The 16,652-nt window shown below is 33.6% G+C and overlaps 3 protein-coding genes across 3 annotated transcripts; 2 read left to right on the forward strand and 1 right to left on the reverse strand.

Annotated features, from left to right (window-relative positions):
• Positions 1-1,058: 1,058 nt before the first annotated feature.
• On the forward strand, positions 1,059-1,439 carry LOC107610631 (nuclear transcription factor Y subunit C-1-like). The gene has a single exon (XM_016312659.3). The coding sequence runs from the start codon at positions 1,059-1,061 to the stop codon at positions 1,437-1,439; it is 381 nt and encodes a 126-aa protein (XP_016168145.1).
• Positions 1,440-3,919: 2,480 nt separating this feature from the next.
• Positions 3,920-5,340, forward strand: LOC148547364 (serine/threonine-protein phosphatase 7 long form homolog). The gene is made up of 2 exons (XM_088495408.1): positions 3,920-3,985; positions 4,525-5,340. The coding sequence occupies exons 1-2, from the start codon at positions 3,920-3,922 to the stop codon at positions 5,338-5,340; spliced, it is 882 nt and encodes a 293-aa protein (XP_088351534.1).
• A 15-nt stretch (positions 5,341-5,355) lies between these two features.
• On the reverse strand, positions 5,356-6,837 carry LOC107627180 (uncharacterized). Its single transcript, XM_088495409.1, has one exon. The coding sequence runs from the start codon at positions 6,835-6,837 to the stop codon at positions 5,356-5,358; it is 1,482 nt and encodes a 493-aa protein (XP_088351535.1).
• Between the last annotated feature and the right edge of the window lie 9,815 nt (positions 6,838-16,652).

The following is a 16,652-nucleotide window of genomic DNA, read 5'->3' on the forward strand; positions in this document are numbered from 1 at the left end:
ATCTTTTTACATTTTAATTTTGTGTTGTCCTTTTGTATTTGCTGGTGTCCTAGGTACCTCAGTTGTCTCTCATTCTCCATAATAATGCCAAATGTTTCACTTCTTTTATTTTTTTTTTTATTTCAACCATGAATTTTCAGAATCTTCTCTCTTAACTTCTAGGTTATGATAGTTGCTCATTAAATATATTGGACTGAAACTTTAAATTGGTGTATTGAAAATTTGCTGAAGCAACATAAATTTGGACTGAGAGATAAAATATTGAGTCTACACCACTAACACACACATTAAATTGAATTTAGAATTTTAACCCAATAAATATTTATCATCATATTTATATACCCAAAACCAATCTTAATCCAACAAGTTATGTTGTGAATTGACTGAATTCTAAGACATTTCGTTTTCATTCATGAATTTTTTCAGTTGGAGAGAGATATTTGGTTTGTTGAAAACATATGAATAATTGATACTCTTTTTGCAGACAAAAGCTAAAAGCTCAAAGAACCTCACAATCACTTTTCGTGCACTCTTTTACTCCATGATTTTAGTTATCCAACATCATTCAATTTTAGTCTTTATGTTTATAATTTAAAATTTAAGATTAAAAATTTATGATTTAAGATAAAAAATTTAAAATAAAAAAAATAATTTTAAAAGAATGAACTGATGTTAACTGAAAAAGATTAATTATTACCTAACATTATTCATTTTGAATACATACACTAAGCTTAATAATAATAATAATAATAATAATAATAATAATAATAATAATACACAGGGAAAATGATCAATAATTTTATGGTATTCAGTCTAATCAACAATTAAAATGTACAACTAAGAATCTTCAATAATTTATTTTTCATTAGAATTCAATTAGCCGGCTCAAGCAGGCTGGCCGGCAATGTTATTGTAGTGAAATCTTCAATATACCAATAGCATGCAAACCACAGTGTATATATATAGATAACACTAAAACACATAGACAACATTAAAACACAAGCATATAGTATACAGTACTATAGTAAAGTATTATTTATTATTGTAGAGAGAACAATATGAGACAAGCAGGTGCATATTCCGGGATACTATGTGGGGGCATTTCTGGAAGAACAGGGCCACACTCTTTGCCATTGGCAAGGATCAAGAAGATCATGAAGAAATCTGGTGAAGATGTTAAGATGATTTCTGGTGAGGCACCTATTGTTTTCTCAAAGGCTTGTGAGCTCTTCATTGAGGAACTTACTAGAAGGTCTTGGATCGTCGCCATCCATGGAAAGAGGAGAACCTTGCATAAAGATGACGTGGCATCTGCCGTCGTCGCCACTGATATCTTTGACTTTTTGGTCACTTTGGTGTCTCATAATCATGGAAGCGCTTTGAATAATGCCAATAATGATGGTGCTGTTATGGAAATTCAGACATTAGAGTATTCTTAAGCTGTCTTTGAAAATTATGTGATGAAAATATAAATACAAAGAGATATTACTAGAAGACACAAACTTATAGAAGAGTTTCAAGTGTATTGAAAATATCGGTGTTCCAGTTATTTTAACGGTAATCTGAATTATAAAAAATATATATAATATATATTAATTAAAATCAATGGTTAAAATAATTGGAATACTGATGTTTTCGGTACACTTAAAAATTTTCCCAAACTTATTTGATAACACATATAAGTATATTGATAGAGTAAAATTTTCTAAGTGTTTCATTTACTTTATTAACACCAGTGTACCACGCATTATTCGGTAGTGAGTTTTGAAAAATAGAAAGTAAGCATAAAAATTACATGTTTGGATATACTTTTATCTTGTTTTGGCGGCATAACTTTACATATACACTACTGTCTACTGTTTCATGAAGGATTTGAAGCAAGTTATTAATTTGGCTCGTTCAACAGTTAACAGTATAACATGTTATGGGCAATAAAAATTAAAGGAAAAAAACTTTTTAAATTTTTGATAAATATATTTCTGACAAAATTTAAATACAAAAAAGTCCTTGACTTTAACAAATGGAGGACAATTTAGTCCTTCCGTCTATTTGTCTCTCATACACTATACGGAACTGGCTGATGTGGCTGAAACGGTGTTTAGGTATTCGTTACGGTGTCATGTTGGAAGGAGAATAAAGTTCGAAGGACAAATAAGTCCTTGACGTTATTTTGCAAATAAAGTTCGAAGGACAAATAGGTCCTTGAGAATTTAGTTCATTATGCTTCTATATATATCATATATTACTATCTAATTAAAATATACTTATATTATGTATCATATATTACTATCTAATTTAATAATTAAATGTGTCACATGACACTCTTATTAAAATTGAAAGAAAATATTTTTTTTTTAAAATTAATAAACTCTTTTTCTAAATTCTCTCATCTACCTGACTACCTCTCTCCATTTTTATATTTCTCTCTACTATTTTTATTCTATATATAATTATATTTTGTATTAGTAATTTGACAAATCAAAATATGTTATCTGCTATTTTTTTACAATTAAAATATTTTAAATGTAAAAGTATACACATTAAATTATTTTAAATTTTAGATAACGAATGTTAAAATTAATTATTAATAAAAAATTAGACTTTTTCATATAAAAATAAAAACTAAAAATCTTATTATTTAATTTTTTATCTGCAGATATTTTGGTCTTTTTAGCCAGAGACTTTTGTCAACTTACGACTTTTTTGTAAGAGTGGTTTGATTTTATAAATCTTTTGTGTCATGCATAGTTTATACTGTTAGAATAAAGTGAACTATAATTTTTTAAAAAAAAATTATTCTCGTAATGTTATTATGGATAAAAATACTAGTTCTAATATAATACACAAATACATTAATGCTAACTTAATACATGAATGATGCACAAATGAACTAATGCTAACTTGATGCATAAATGAACTCATGCTAACTAATGTCATTGGTATGATGAAAACTGAACTAATGCAATTTAAGAAAAAAAAGTAGAAATAGAACAAGCCCAATTTCTGTAATTTTAATACAAATAATTTAAATTGCAGAATACAACAAGTTAACTAGATTTTAAAATACAAACATAATTTTATAAACTAAATTCTCATAATAGAAGCATAATAGAAGTATAATGAACTAAATTCTCAAGGACATATTTGTTCTTTGAACTTTATTTCCCTTCCAGCGTGGCATCGTAACGGACACCTGGACACCGTTTCAACCAATTCCGTTTGGTGTATGAGAGGCAAATAGACGGAAGGACTAAATTGTCATCCGTTTGTTAAAGTCATGAACTTTTTTGTATTTAAATTTTGTCAGGGATGTATTTGTCAAAAATTTAAAAAGTCAGAAACCTATCTGTCTCTTTCCCAAAATTAAAAAATATATATATGGAGTTTGTGTTTCGTAAAAAAAAAGGGCAATTTACGCATCTAAATTGTTTGATCCCCAATATTACGCAAATACATTGTTTCAGTTTTTAATACGCAAATACATTGTTTCTATATTTTATGTAAACCGCTACTGCCAGTAGCGGTTTACGTGTGAGTGTGTGTGTGTGTAAACCGCTACTAGCAGTAGCGGTTTACGTGTAAGTGCGTGTGTGTAAACCGCTGCTGGCAGCAGCGGTTTACGTGAGAGTGTGCGTGTGTGTAAACCGCTACTGGCAGTAGTGGTTTACGTGTGTGTGTGCGTTGTGTGTAAACCGCTACTGCCAGTAGCAGTTTACGTGTGTGTGTACGTGTGTGTAAACCGCTACAGCCAGTAGCGGTTTACGTGTGATGGTTTGCCTATATAAACCGTGGTTGCAGCCGCGGATTATGTGTTTAGAAGGTTTGAGGAGTTTTCTAGAGAGAGGAAATTGTAGAGAGAAGTCAGAGCAAGTTGTGAGCGGGCCCGAGGTTCCTCAGCGGCGACTTCTGGCGAGTTATCATGGCAGGCAGGAACCTGTACCGACTGAACGGCGTTGCGCATATTGCCGGTTCTATTGGTGACGATGTTAGTTAATATTTATTTTTTTTCTAGTCTTTGCATATCTTAGTCAGAAAAACGGTAGGTTAGGTAGACGAATTAGAATTTATAGATTAGTCGTTGTAGTTTGAATTTAGGGTTCGCATGCTAGGATGTTAGTTCACTAATCTTGGTTTAGTGTTTTTAGTTTTTCTTGGTTAGTTATAGATATGCCTAGTTACCTGAAATTTAATTCCATTCAATGAATGTTATGCCCGCTAATTAATGTTGGTTTAGTTTAGGGAACGGGATAGTTGACATGAGTGAATTATTATAGTTTGTTTAGGATATTTGTATGATATAAAGTTTTAAATTTTAAATCTTTACAATATTTTAAAATTTCTGGATGTTAATAAGTAAATTATTTGTGTTGTTATTTTTCCTATCGTGAGTAGGAAATGTTTTTTAAATATTATATAGGAGAATTTGCTGATGGTTTAAGGTATTCGTATTCGGTTAGATATGGAAATCTGTTTAAGGATAGGAGAATTTAATTGGACTCTGTTTTCGTTTGTTGTTCTGTGCAGCCCAATAGGTGTATATACAGTGTGAGGCGGCAACAGAATATGCCCATGCATGAAAGGATCATCCCGTATTTAGAGCGGGCTGGATTGTACCATTTGGCTAGGCTAAATAGCCAATGGTTCTGGTTGGATGAGCCACTCGTTAGTGCGTTCGTTGAGAGGTGGCGTCCTGAGACGCATACGTTCCACATGCCTTTCGGAGAATGCACAGTGACATTGCAGGATGTGGCATTTCAGCTAGGGCTTCCTGTGGATGGGGAGGCTGTGAGTGGTTGCCTTGGTGAGTTTGAGACATACATGGAGGGTGGCCGACCAGCTTGGGAGTGGTTTGAGGACCTATTCGGTGAGCGGCCCCCACCGAATAAGGTCAAGCAGATGACAGTACACTTTACATGGTTCCACGAGAGGTTTAGGGTGCTACCACCAGATGCGAGCGAGGAGACTGTCCGCATCTACGCACGGGCCTACATCATGATGCTGTTATCGACTCAGTTATTTGGGGACAAGAGTGCGAACCGGGTTCATATACGATGGTTGCCATTTGTGGCAAACCTTGATGGCATGGGGAGGTATAGCTGGGGTTCGGCCGCTTTGGCGTGGCTGTACCGATGTATGTGTCGGGTAGCGAACAGAAATGTGACTAATCTTGCGGGCCCGCTCCAGTTACTTCAGAGTTGGATATTCTGGCGGTTTCCGTCTCTTAGGCCGGCCGGGTTTGAGGTTTTCTCTTTCCCGCTGGCATCAAGGTATGGGTTATGCTTTTTTAAGTTTAACAAATTTATTGGGCATATTTTAAATTTTGTGTCTCATATGACTTAAATTTAGGTGGTCTGCCTACTTACCTCCTAATGATGGAAAGGAGCAAAGGGTCATTAGGTATCGGCTTGCATTGGTCCCGCCATATTTGCCATACAGGTGTGTGTCGTCGATGCTTATCAGCGGCTTACAGTGGCGGAAAGCCTCAATACACGGAGGAAACGTCCAGAACATCCGATGAAAGAAAACTCTATCCTCGTCAACTTGGTCACCCACCCTAACTGGGGACGTCTTCAATAGAGCAATCGAACCTTCCATCGTGCATGTGACTCCAAGGATCCACCGAGGCAGATCTGCATATGACTCCTCCCAATCACCATATATTTGCGCTACTGCCTTCTGCTTCGCCAACCACACCTTCCGATAACTAGGCATGAATCCATAAGTCGCCTCCGTGGCCTCTTGCAACACCTTAATAGACACCGACGCATCAGCTCGAACCAATGGATAGATTCTCGCACAGATAACATGATAATCAAGCTGCTTGTGGTCGTTTGATATCGATGTGGCCATACACGTGTGCGGACCGTTGTACCTCCTAACCTCCCATGTGCCCTTCCTTTTCCGCATGACTATCCGAATCAACCACGTGCACCCGTTACCAAACTCCTTGCATCTCCCTTGGTATTTCAGGTTGTCGGACTCCATAACCTTGTACTCAACTCCACGCCGAATACTGTAATCCTTCACACTCAACACGGCTTCCTCTTTACTCTGGAAGGATTGGCCAATCTGAAATTCAGACATATTTGTCCCATCATGCATCCCCTGCCCCTCGAATGTTGCATCAGCATTCTGCTGTTGGCCGATGGCTTCCAAGTTCAAAGAAGAGAGGTGGGGAAGGTACTCCTGTGTTGCAGAACCGGAACATCCATGGGCTGAACGTCCGCCTCTTGGAATATCATCATCACTGTCCCCACCAATATCGACAGGCTCCTCATCCAAATCATCGTCAAACAGTGCATTCTCAACCCGATCCGGTCCGGCATCGCATTCAAAATCAGGAACAACAGGACCAACATATGCATGAACAGCCCCAGCACGTTCGGGCTCCGGATTCGGAACTGCCACTGCTACCACAGGCATCGATGTTGAGGCACCACCGGCTGGGATCGACTGAGGATTAGGGGCCGATGCCCCTGAGCTATCCACACCATCTTCCAACTTTGCAAACAGCTCAGTTACCCTCACCTCCGGAAAACTACGCCTGCAGTGAAACAAGACATGCAAGTCTTCATCCGACCCGATCACGAAGGTCTCATATCTCACACCAGTTGAGACAACATCAATGGGAATCTTGTAAAATAATTTTTTTACCCACTTCGTCCCACACACACCGAGCTTCCGTAATATGCTTTGCTTAATCTCCGCCAACGTATTCGAAGATCGGATAAAAACACTAAGCGGTTCTCTATCTGTGAATTTTACACCATGCCTTTTGCTCTTTTGAATTTTTCCAGAGCAGTGAACCAGAGCCACAAAACTATCCTCTCCCTCCATTTGTGAATAACACTCTACTTCTTCACATTTGGTCCCTCTATGGTTTATATAGGCAGCCCCATTCAGACACACACACACGTAAATCGCTACTGGCAGTAGCGGTTTACACACAACGCACACACACGTAAACCGCTACTGCCAGTAGCGGTTTACACACACGCACACTCTCACGTAAACCGCTGCTGCCAGCAGCGGTTTACACACACGCACTTACACGTAAACCGCTACTGCCAGTAGCGGTTTACACACACACACTCACACGTAAACCGCTACTGACAGTAGCGGTTTACATAAAATATAGAAACAATGCATTTGCGTATTAAAAACTGAAACAATGTATTTGCGTAATATTGAGGATCAAACAATTTAGTTGCGTAAATTGCCTTAAAAAAAAATGAGTGAATTTTTTTTCTTTACTCTGTATTGTCTTTGTTGTTGCGAAGTTCATGTTTCTTTTTATTACAAAGTACAATGTTACATTAATACATTATTATTATTATTATTATTATTATTATTATTATTATTATTATTATTATTATTATTATTATTATTATTATTATTATTATGTATCTATAATTATATTATTTTAAATTTATAATTAATAAACAACAATCTTAATTATTATTTTTTTAAGATGTTAAATTTAATTCATAATTTAACATAATATATAATAACTAATAATTATTTTTTTTATTTTATATTATTCTTGCATAGTAAACTATAGGCTGATATGTAGGTTTTATCGGGTTTAGAGTTGGATTCGAGTTTAATAAATAAGTTTGATATATATTTTAAGTTAGGTCTAAATCACATCAAATCCAGTTTCACCTGACCATGAACGTCTCTAGGCTGATGTATATATATCTTGACTCTTAAAGAGATTAAGTTCGTTCTTATTGTCTTATAACGAAATATACTTCTCCTTTCTTGAGAAAATTAAATGGTACTTATAAAAGATATTCTTATTTTTAAGTTAGCATGAGAAGTACGTTAGAATAAAAACTAATTTATAACTTAGAACTTACTTTTTGAGAAGTAAAAAATGTTATAACTTAATACAAATGACATTAATATTATGACTATTTAGTTATTAAATTTAAAAAAAATATTTGATAATCTAAATAAATTAATCAAAAACAGTCAAAATTTATCTTATTTATTATTTATTAATTATTGTAATAATTAATAAATATTAAATAAAATAAATTTTAATTTTTTTTGTCTTTCTAGCTTTACCATTAAACTTATAATTAAGACAATTTATTATACAAACGCATCATTAATTCAAACAACAACAAAATTCTAATTAATGATTATAAAATAAAGTCAAGGGCTAAATGAGACTCAAAATTTTCTAATAATTAAGCATTAAATTACAATTATGTTATATATACATAAAATTTAACTATTAATCACCATGTATAAAATATGTATTTGACATATTATAAAAATTATTATACTACCAAACAATAAGTTTAATTATTGGTTTATTAAAGGTCTTATTATTTTAGGGTAAAATATCTTTTTTGGAATTTATCAAAAATTTTAAAAATATTTTTAAATTTTATTTTGTTTCAATTTTGTCTTTAAAATTTTTGATTTGTATCAAATATATCTCTGACAATTAAATTTTTAAAAAGTTTAAGATCAATCCAATTAATGTTTGGGTGTGCACACAGCAAGAATTCTGAAGGTGGCATACACTCATATATATGGAGAAAAATGTAAATTCAACCACCAATATGCTTAGGCTCATATTTTAATTTTGGTTACGAAGGAGGTCATTGTCCGATTCATATTTTTGTTTATTTTATTTATTTTTTATTATAGATTGTTCTTGAACTGTATATGAGATGACTCATGCAAACGTGAAGATAATATTGTTCTGCTGGTACAAAGACAATTAAGTTCGAATATATAAATTGACACGTGAATTACCATCAAACTTGCATCTAGTTGTTTCTGTATTATATATATATATATATATATTTTGCTGTTGTAGCTACTTATTTACTGTGTTTGCTTCTACAATTTTTAGAGAAAGATCGACTGATTATAAGACAAGAAGTTCGTTCATTTCTTTGAGATAGACACTGGCGGACTCTTCTTCACGGGAGATGAGACTAATTTGCTGAATGTGTGAAAATAATTAAAAGAGCCTAATAAGGTGCCATCCTTTCGAATTGCAAGAAAAGTTTTCTAGAGAAGGAGACTACAATTGCATTGCATCATGTAGAAAATGTTTGTCTTTGTCATTACTGATGATTCCTTAAACTATGTTTGACTAATGTAACTCGTTTTCCTCGGTGGAACTTTCTATGTAATATAACATTCTATGTATTATACAATTTTTAATAAGGTAATGAAATTTTAGAAATGGACATGTTATTTTAAATATTTCATTTAAGTTATTAAATTATAATATTTGGTCGCAAATATCTTCTTTGGAATGACATATACTACCATCTTGAAAATTCCAACAACCTGCAGAGAATTAGAGAAACATTACTGATACAGAAATACTATACTTCAATTAAGAAGAAAAAAAAATTAAATTAAAAACAAGAAAGAACATAAGTCTTGGCTGTCTATCAGGTAGAGAAAGCATTTATTAGCCACATCAATTATGCCAAAAAAATTTACAGAGACATGTGCAATGAAGAACCAAATTGTTGGTAAGAGAATACAATTGGGGGAAGAAAATTATTGATCCCACTATTTATATGAAATTTTTTATCTAGCATAAAAAAAATTATGACATACAATGATAAATCACTATAAACTATTAACTTTGCGTTAGTCGAGTGATAGAAAAATCGTCCTCTTTACAATAATCTCGTCTCCTTTGTGAAAGTCTATAATAACCTGATAAGAGAGATAATCACGACTTTCCAAACCAGATCAGTAAAATTATGAATGCTACATTACTACTCATTACTTACTAATTAGCATCCTTACACAACTATAATATTTTTACATCATAGTACCGCCTTAATTGAATTGTCCTTGCATTGATGAACATTTAGTATGGGACAATTTATTTGGATAAAATTATTGGTAAAAATGATGTTATATTTCACAATATTTTCTTATTTAATTTGAATCAAATTATAGAAATGAGAATTTTAAAGTAATTCATTTTAATTATGGCTTGCGTTTGGCACATTATCTAATAGAATTAGAATTTGTTAACCACCTGAAAACACTTTCATCCTCTTAATTAATGTCTTTATAATACTTTTTAGCTAGATTCATAAAATTAATGTAATTTGATGATTAAAATTTGCTAAAATTTAAATTGTCTAACTAAAAAGTTTTTAGAGACTAACTTGAGATATTATTCTAGATTTTTTGACAACTATAATTTAAAACCATGCTATTTACACCTGTGTTAACTTAAATAATTAAGTTTCAATATCTAATATTATCTAAATGTTTACTATCACAAATACTATATTATAAAAAAGTTGATCAATTAAATAAAAAATTATTTTTATATATCTCAATATATTGTTCAAAATATATTATCAAAATCTGCTTATATAATAATAAAGATACAACACTTTTCACTTAATAAAAAGTGTTTAAATAACCATCACTTAAAATGCGAATTTTATATCATTTAATTTTTCTATGCATAATAATAAGTCTACATGTACAATATTATTGAACTCTGCACATTATTGCAAAGCTACTACATTTACATAAGAAAGATAGCATGGCAGCAAGGCACATAAATTTAATTGTCTAATTAACACAACTACAAATTAAAAATAAAATAAAAAGTTCAATATGCACTACTCTTTTATTTGAATCGGGTATATGAACCTCTATTGCTAATAAAATATGTACTAAAAAAATGATCAAATTACACGTGAAGGTTCATTCGAATCTTATACCACCCTTTTTTGAAACAACCCAAAAATGTCCATCCATATTTTACTACAGATCTTATACTCTTGGATCCGTTTGTCTTTGATTCATCCATCTCTAAATAATGATTAATCACCAATAGAAGAAGATATAATAAAAAACAAAAACAAAAAATGTAGTTATCTTATAGCAATGTGATGAATTAGGTGATGATGATGGTGATAGCCTGATAGGAAACTCAAGTAATTAATTAAGGGTAGTCTTGGGTGATCAGATGAAAAAAAAATATTGTGTTGAGAGAATTGAAGAGGTTCTAGTATTCTTATAATTGGTTTTTCTCTTTATGTTCATCACCTATTGTGTTATTGATTGTCTTTTATAATTTGATAGATTATGATAGTTGACAAGGTAGGCAAATGAATGATGACAACTATTGTAACAGATTATCATGATATAATAATATTCTGATCGATATGTGTCAATTATTGACTTGATGAATATTAGTGTAAAGTACGTGTATGCTGTATTTACTATTTAGTGTGTTTTGACTTTTGAATATGGTTCTGTTTTTGGATAACTTAGGATTGTTTGTTAGTTGTATTTTTTTTTTTTTTTGGCTATGGCAGGTTCAAGTTCAACTACTGTTTAAGAAATGGTATTTACTTATTTATTTTTTTTCAAATGGAAATCAAAGTAGAATTAAACGGTATCAGATAATTGGATTGAATCTTGTTTCTTTAAGTAAGTAGAACTCCAATAAAACTTCACAACCACTTAAAAATAGCTATTGCAATTAATTTCTAGTGATGATGTTAATAATATTGGTAATCTTTTTAATAAAACTTTATGTTCAGAGAGCATATATATAGCTCGAATCTAATAAGTTTAAATTAATTTTGTTTGGATGAAATTATATAAATATTCTTAGTAAAATTTAAATTTAAATTGTTTGAAATTATATAAATATTGATAATATTCTTTTTTTTTCTTAAGGTTATTTTATATTGGACATTGTATCACTTTTTAAAAAATACGGAATTTCTTGTTTTTAACGAAAAAAAAAATTTAAATTATTTGAATATAATATAAAATAAAAGTATTTTTATTAAATTATAATTAAGAACAGATTTAAAATTTTTTAAGGTGAATTTAAAAGAAAAATAAAAATATTTTTGTAGACTGAAATTAAGAGGATGAGAGAGAGAACGGGAGGTAGAAAAAACAGAAGAAAGAGACGAAGAGAACAGAAAGAAAAAGAAGAGAAAAGAGGAACGAGAGAGAACGAATTAAGTCCACCGTTAACCCTTTTTTTAGACTTGTATCCTTTTTTTCTTTAACTCTGTTTTACTCTATATATAATATACATAAAAGAATATAAACTTTTTTTATAAATTAAATATAAATAATAGTAATACTTTAATTTTAAAAGTTGAATCAGTTATTGAACCACTCTTGCTACTAATTTATTAGTTTAAAGATTTAATCTGTTAAATCATAATTTAATTAAAAAATTAATTTATAATATAAAATTATAAATAAGTATATAAAAATATAAATATTAAAAATACTTAAATTAAAAGTACAACAACAATTATAGTTTAGGAGTGGCGGATAGAAGCGGATTTTTGTCCTGTCCGATCCGCTCCACCATCCTGTTACTCATGTAATACCCGCTCTATTACTATCCACGGATAGTAAACTACAGTAACTAAACCCGCCCCTATAAAAATTAAATAACATTTTAATTTTTATATATTCATATATAAATTAAAACAAAAACTTAAAATTTATAGATAAATTAAAATACAAACATAAAATTCATACAATGTCATCAGCTCAAATAACTTGAAATTAAAAAAAAAAGTTAGTGTTAGATCACTACAAATTTAACACTATAATAAAAAAAAATTACAATATTAGATATAAAAAAGTCTTCAATCCTTATTCTTAATCACTTTCAACATCTTCATTATCATTAAAAATTTGCAAATCAAGATTTAAACTTAAAAATAAAAAAAGATAGCAATTAACAAAATAATTGGTACTATATAAAATCATTAATTGTTTTCTTGCACATTTCACTTCGAGTTAAAATTGGATGTTCAATTAAAAGCATATACATGTTCAATGCATTGAGCTAATGACAGCATCTTTTCAAACTGCAAACTTGACAAATTACAAAACAGATTTTTCACAGTGAAGATAATTTCTTCAGTCATATATCTCACCAGTTACCAACAAAAAGAATAAAAAATCAACTTGTATTTTCTCTCTTGCTTTAATTTTACAGTTTAATATATGATTGGTGCCACAAAATATATATCTAAAATCAATTTACTCTACTATAATCTAAAATAAATAATTGATAAATATTAGAATAAATATGTTGTTTGACAAAATTAAAAATATCAAAATTTTCAGAATTCAGAATATAACTCGTCACAAAAATACAATTCAATGACTCAACTAAATAACCAACTCAACCAAGACTCAACACAAATTAAATATAACTTTTAAGCAGCAAATCTTAAACAAATACGGGTATGTTATGAGTTATGACTTTGTTGTCCTGTGTAAGACTTAAAAAAATGGAGAAAATGAAGTTACACGGAACTTGAAAGATTGATAATGAAAAAAATTAGCAGAAGGCAAATTAGGTAGCTATTACTAATCATGGTAGGAGAAAAGAGTCACGTTTTATTATCTCTATCACTTTTGGTTTATCTAAGAGAATATTATTAATCACTTCTTTTTTTTTTTTTTAAAGAATCCTACCATTCATTGCCTCATATGTTACTTGAAAAATTTGAGTTTGCCTCATAGGCATTAGTCTCTTAATCAAAATTAGTGAAACTCAAATTTATTGTAAGAGTGTATTTAAATATGAAATGTTACATGTTTTATATCCAAGTAACTATATCTGCAAATACAAACTATATGGTCATTGTGACATAAAAGATATTGTCGCTAAACACATAAATCCTAAAGAAGTTTTAAGAATCATAATAGGTATACGAGGAAAAAATTGGTTGATCTATCACCATTTTTGTCATATTAATCTGAACAGGTTTTCATACAAATAGAATTGCATGCAGCAACAAATCTATGCTCAAATAAAAATTAGGATAAAACTATAACTCAAATTAAAATTAGGAAACATTGTAAATCCTAAATAAAAATTACCAAAAAAAGTAGTGATTTGCAGCGGACTCACAGCGACGGATTCACAGGATACGGCAACGGACTCACAGCGACGGCGATAGACTCATGGCGACGAAGGACGGAGGATGTCGGCTAAGTTCTGCACTCGAACGGAGGATGACGGCAGCGAAGCTCTACTCAGCTGCTCTCAGACGGAGGGTATGGCAACGGACTCAAGCCGACGGCGACGAAGGACAGAGGCTAAGTTCTGTGCTCGGATAGAGGACGATGGCGGCGAAGCGCTGCTCAGCTGCTCTCAGACGGAGGACGGAGGCAAGAACGATGACAGCCGAGTAGGTGTTGGAGAAGAAGAAGGCAAGAAGCTCGATGCTCTATTACTCCCAGCCTCAGCCTCCCACTGGTTTTTGGAATCTGGAGAAGAGAAAAATAATTTTTGGGTTTCAATATTGCATCTGAGAGTGAGGCAGAGGCACACCCACACTCTACACAAAAATTGTTTATATATTTTTTATATTTAATAATATTTATTAATTTTTATATATTTATATTCTATGTCTTATTTTATATTATAATATATAATATATACTCCAGGGCAGGTAGGGGCGGGTTCACCCTAACCCTGACCCCATCCCGCCCCGCTAGTAAATTCGTCCCGATAAAAACCCGTCCCGCATTCAAGACGGATAATAACTCGCTCCGATCGGATAAAAACGGGGTGGGTACCCGCGAGTTTGGATACTCCTGTCACCCCTACTATAGTTTCATAATTCTATGTAAATAAGGTTTTAAAAACTAAATTAAATATTAGATACTAGATAATTGAAACTATAGATTCAGAAGTTTAGATCAAATTCATTTAACTAGAGTTCAATTGAAATATATTTAATTTAATTTTTTAATATATATACAAAATTATTTACATATTGTTCGGTAGCTCGAGTACCGAACGGGTCGGAGTGAAACTTCAGTTGGTGAAACGGGGGATTGCCTGATTTTGGGTTACTGGGGCAGAGGTGGAGAAGCCGACGTTCCGAGCTCTTCACGTAGAAAAAGGGGGGTGTCACCTGCAAACACACTCTGACGCTCTAGTCAGTCAGGTGTGCAGGCGAAAAAGGTATAAAGTGATATGTGTCGTACCTTGGGGGAGGGGTAGGACCCTCCCCATATATACTGTGTAAAAAGTGGGTCCCGCAAGAGCAGATCCACCTTCCTCGAAGTTTCCTCTTACAGCTGTAGTGATGAGCTGCCAAGGACGCGTATCCGGATCGGTGGATGAGCGGCTCGTAACCGACCGTTCGGGTCGGGTGGTCTATGGGTCGGGTCGGCCAGCAATCTGTTTGGGCCAGGGCCGTAACAGTGCCCCCAACGCGCCAACAATGATCGTGAGGGCCATTGGTGGCGTGTTATGTCCTTTCTCGCGCGTTGTCGCTAGGTCGGCCGCTCGTGGAGAGGACGTGCCTCTTGCGCGCGTGTCTGTTCGTTGCGGGGGATAGCCGTCCGTCGCCTCGTTCTTCGCGCTGGACATTTAATGCTCATAATGGGTTATTTAAAACCCTACGAGTAAAGACTCTTTTACCTTTGCCTTTCGCGCTTCAGGTCAGTTTATTAACTCCCCTTCCCTCTCAGTTTTGCGCTTTATTTTCTCCTCAGTGTCTAACCTCTCTCCCCTTATCTTCTTCCCTCTCAGCTTTCCTATCACGATTCTTGCATCCTTGGCGCCTTTACTCCTTCTTACTTCCTTTCAAGTCATTGCAATCAGATCAATTCTAGTAAGCATCCGCCCTTCGCTTTCTGTTTCATGTTCGTTTTATTTTCATTGCCCATGTTCCTGTGTGCATGCTGCTCTTCTGGCTGGATTTGTGTGTTGAATGATATAGTGTTAAAATAGGTGTGTTTGGGGGGTTACCATTCTAGGGCGTTAGTTTTAGGCTTTACTTAGAATTCGTTTCAGCTATGCTTGATTTCAGTTACTGAATAGGCTAAACATAGTTTCTGGACTTTTCCCGAGCTCCCGACCTCGTAGACTAACCGAGTGGTGCCCCCCACTGTAGGTATGCCTCGTATCGTCTCACGAGCTTCCACCTCAGGCGCGGGTTACGACCGGTATGCTTGGGTGACCTCCGACGTAAAGGACTCCCCGAACCAGATGGGTAAGGAGGAGCTTACGGAGTTCTGTCAAGCCGAGTACTTATGCGGTGGAACCAACGAGGAGGCCAACTATGACGTTTTCGTTCCCACTCCCAACGAGCGGTTGTACGAGATCAACCTTCACTCCCCCCGAATTGCCGACTGGATATGGTTCTATAAGGCAATGTTTACCCAAGTGGGGGTTCGCATTCCTTTTTCTTCCTTCCAAATGGCGCTCCTAAACCGGATCTCCGTGGCACCGTCGCAGTTGCATCCGAACAGTTGGACTTCCATTCGCTGTTTCGAGATGGTGTGTGACTACTTGGAGCTGCCGGTGTCTGTTGACATTTTTCTTTATCTCTTCAACCTCACGAATCCTTCTAAAGAAGGGAAAGCTAGGAAGTGGTTCATGTCCTTCCGATCTGCCCAGGGTCGTAGGATTCTTGGCTTGTTCGAGGACTCTTACCATGGGTTCAAGGACAAGTACTTTAAAGTTCGCCCAGTCAAGGGTCGCCATCCCTTCTGGTTGTCGTTAGAAGGGGAGCGCCTCATCCCGACGTATTGGAGTTTCGGGACGGGATCCAATACCTTCATTAAAGTGACCTATAAGGGAATGTCCGCTGTGGATAAAAAGATTGCGGACGTGTTGTTGG

The sequence above is a fragment of the Arachis ipaensis genome, chromosome B8 (genome assembly GCF_059453495.1).
Source record: "Arachis ipaensis isolate K30076 ecotype BB chromosome B8, ASM5945349v1, whole genome shotgun sequence".
In the NCBI taxonomy this organism is placed as follows: domain Eukaryota; kingdom Viridiplantae; phylum Streptophyta; class Magnoliopsida; order Fabales; family Fabaceae; genus Arachis; species Arachis ipaensis.

Bases quoted from the DNA above. Each gene is read 5' to 3' on its own strand.
- LOC107610631 (XM_016312659.3), top strand. From the start codon at position 1,059: ATGAGACAAGCAGGTGCATATTCCGGGATACTATGTGGGGGCATTTCT.
- LOC107627180 (XM_088495409.1), bottom strand. From the start codon at position 6,837: ATGGAGGGAGAGGATAGTTTTGTGGCTCTGGTTCACTGCTCTGGAAAA.
- LOC148547364 (XM_088495408.1), top strand. From the start codon at position 3,920: ATGGCAGGCAGGAACCTGTACCGACTGAACGGCGTTGCGCATATTGCC. The intron at 3,986-4,524 runs GTTAGTTAATAT...TGTTCTGTGCAG, and splicing joins CCGGTTCTATTGGTGACGAT to CCCAATAGGTGTATATACAG.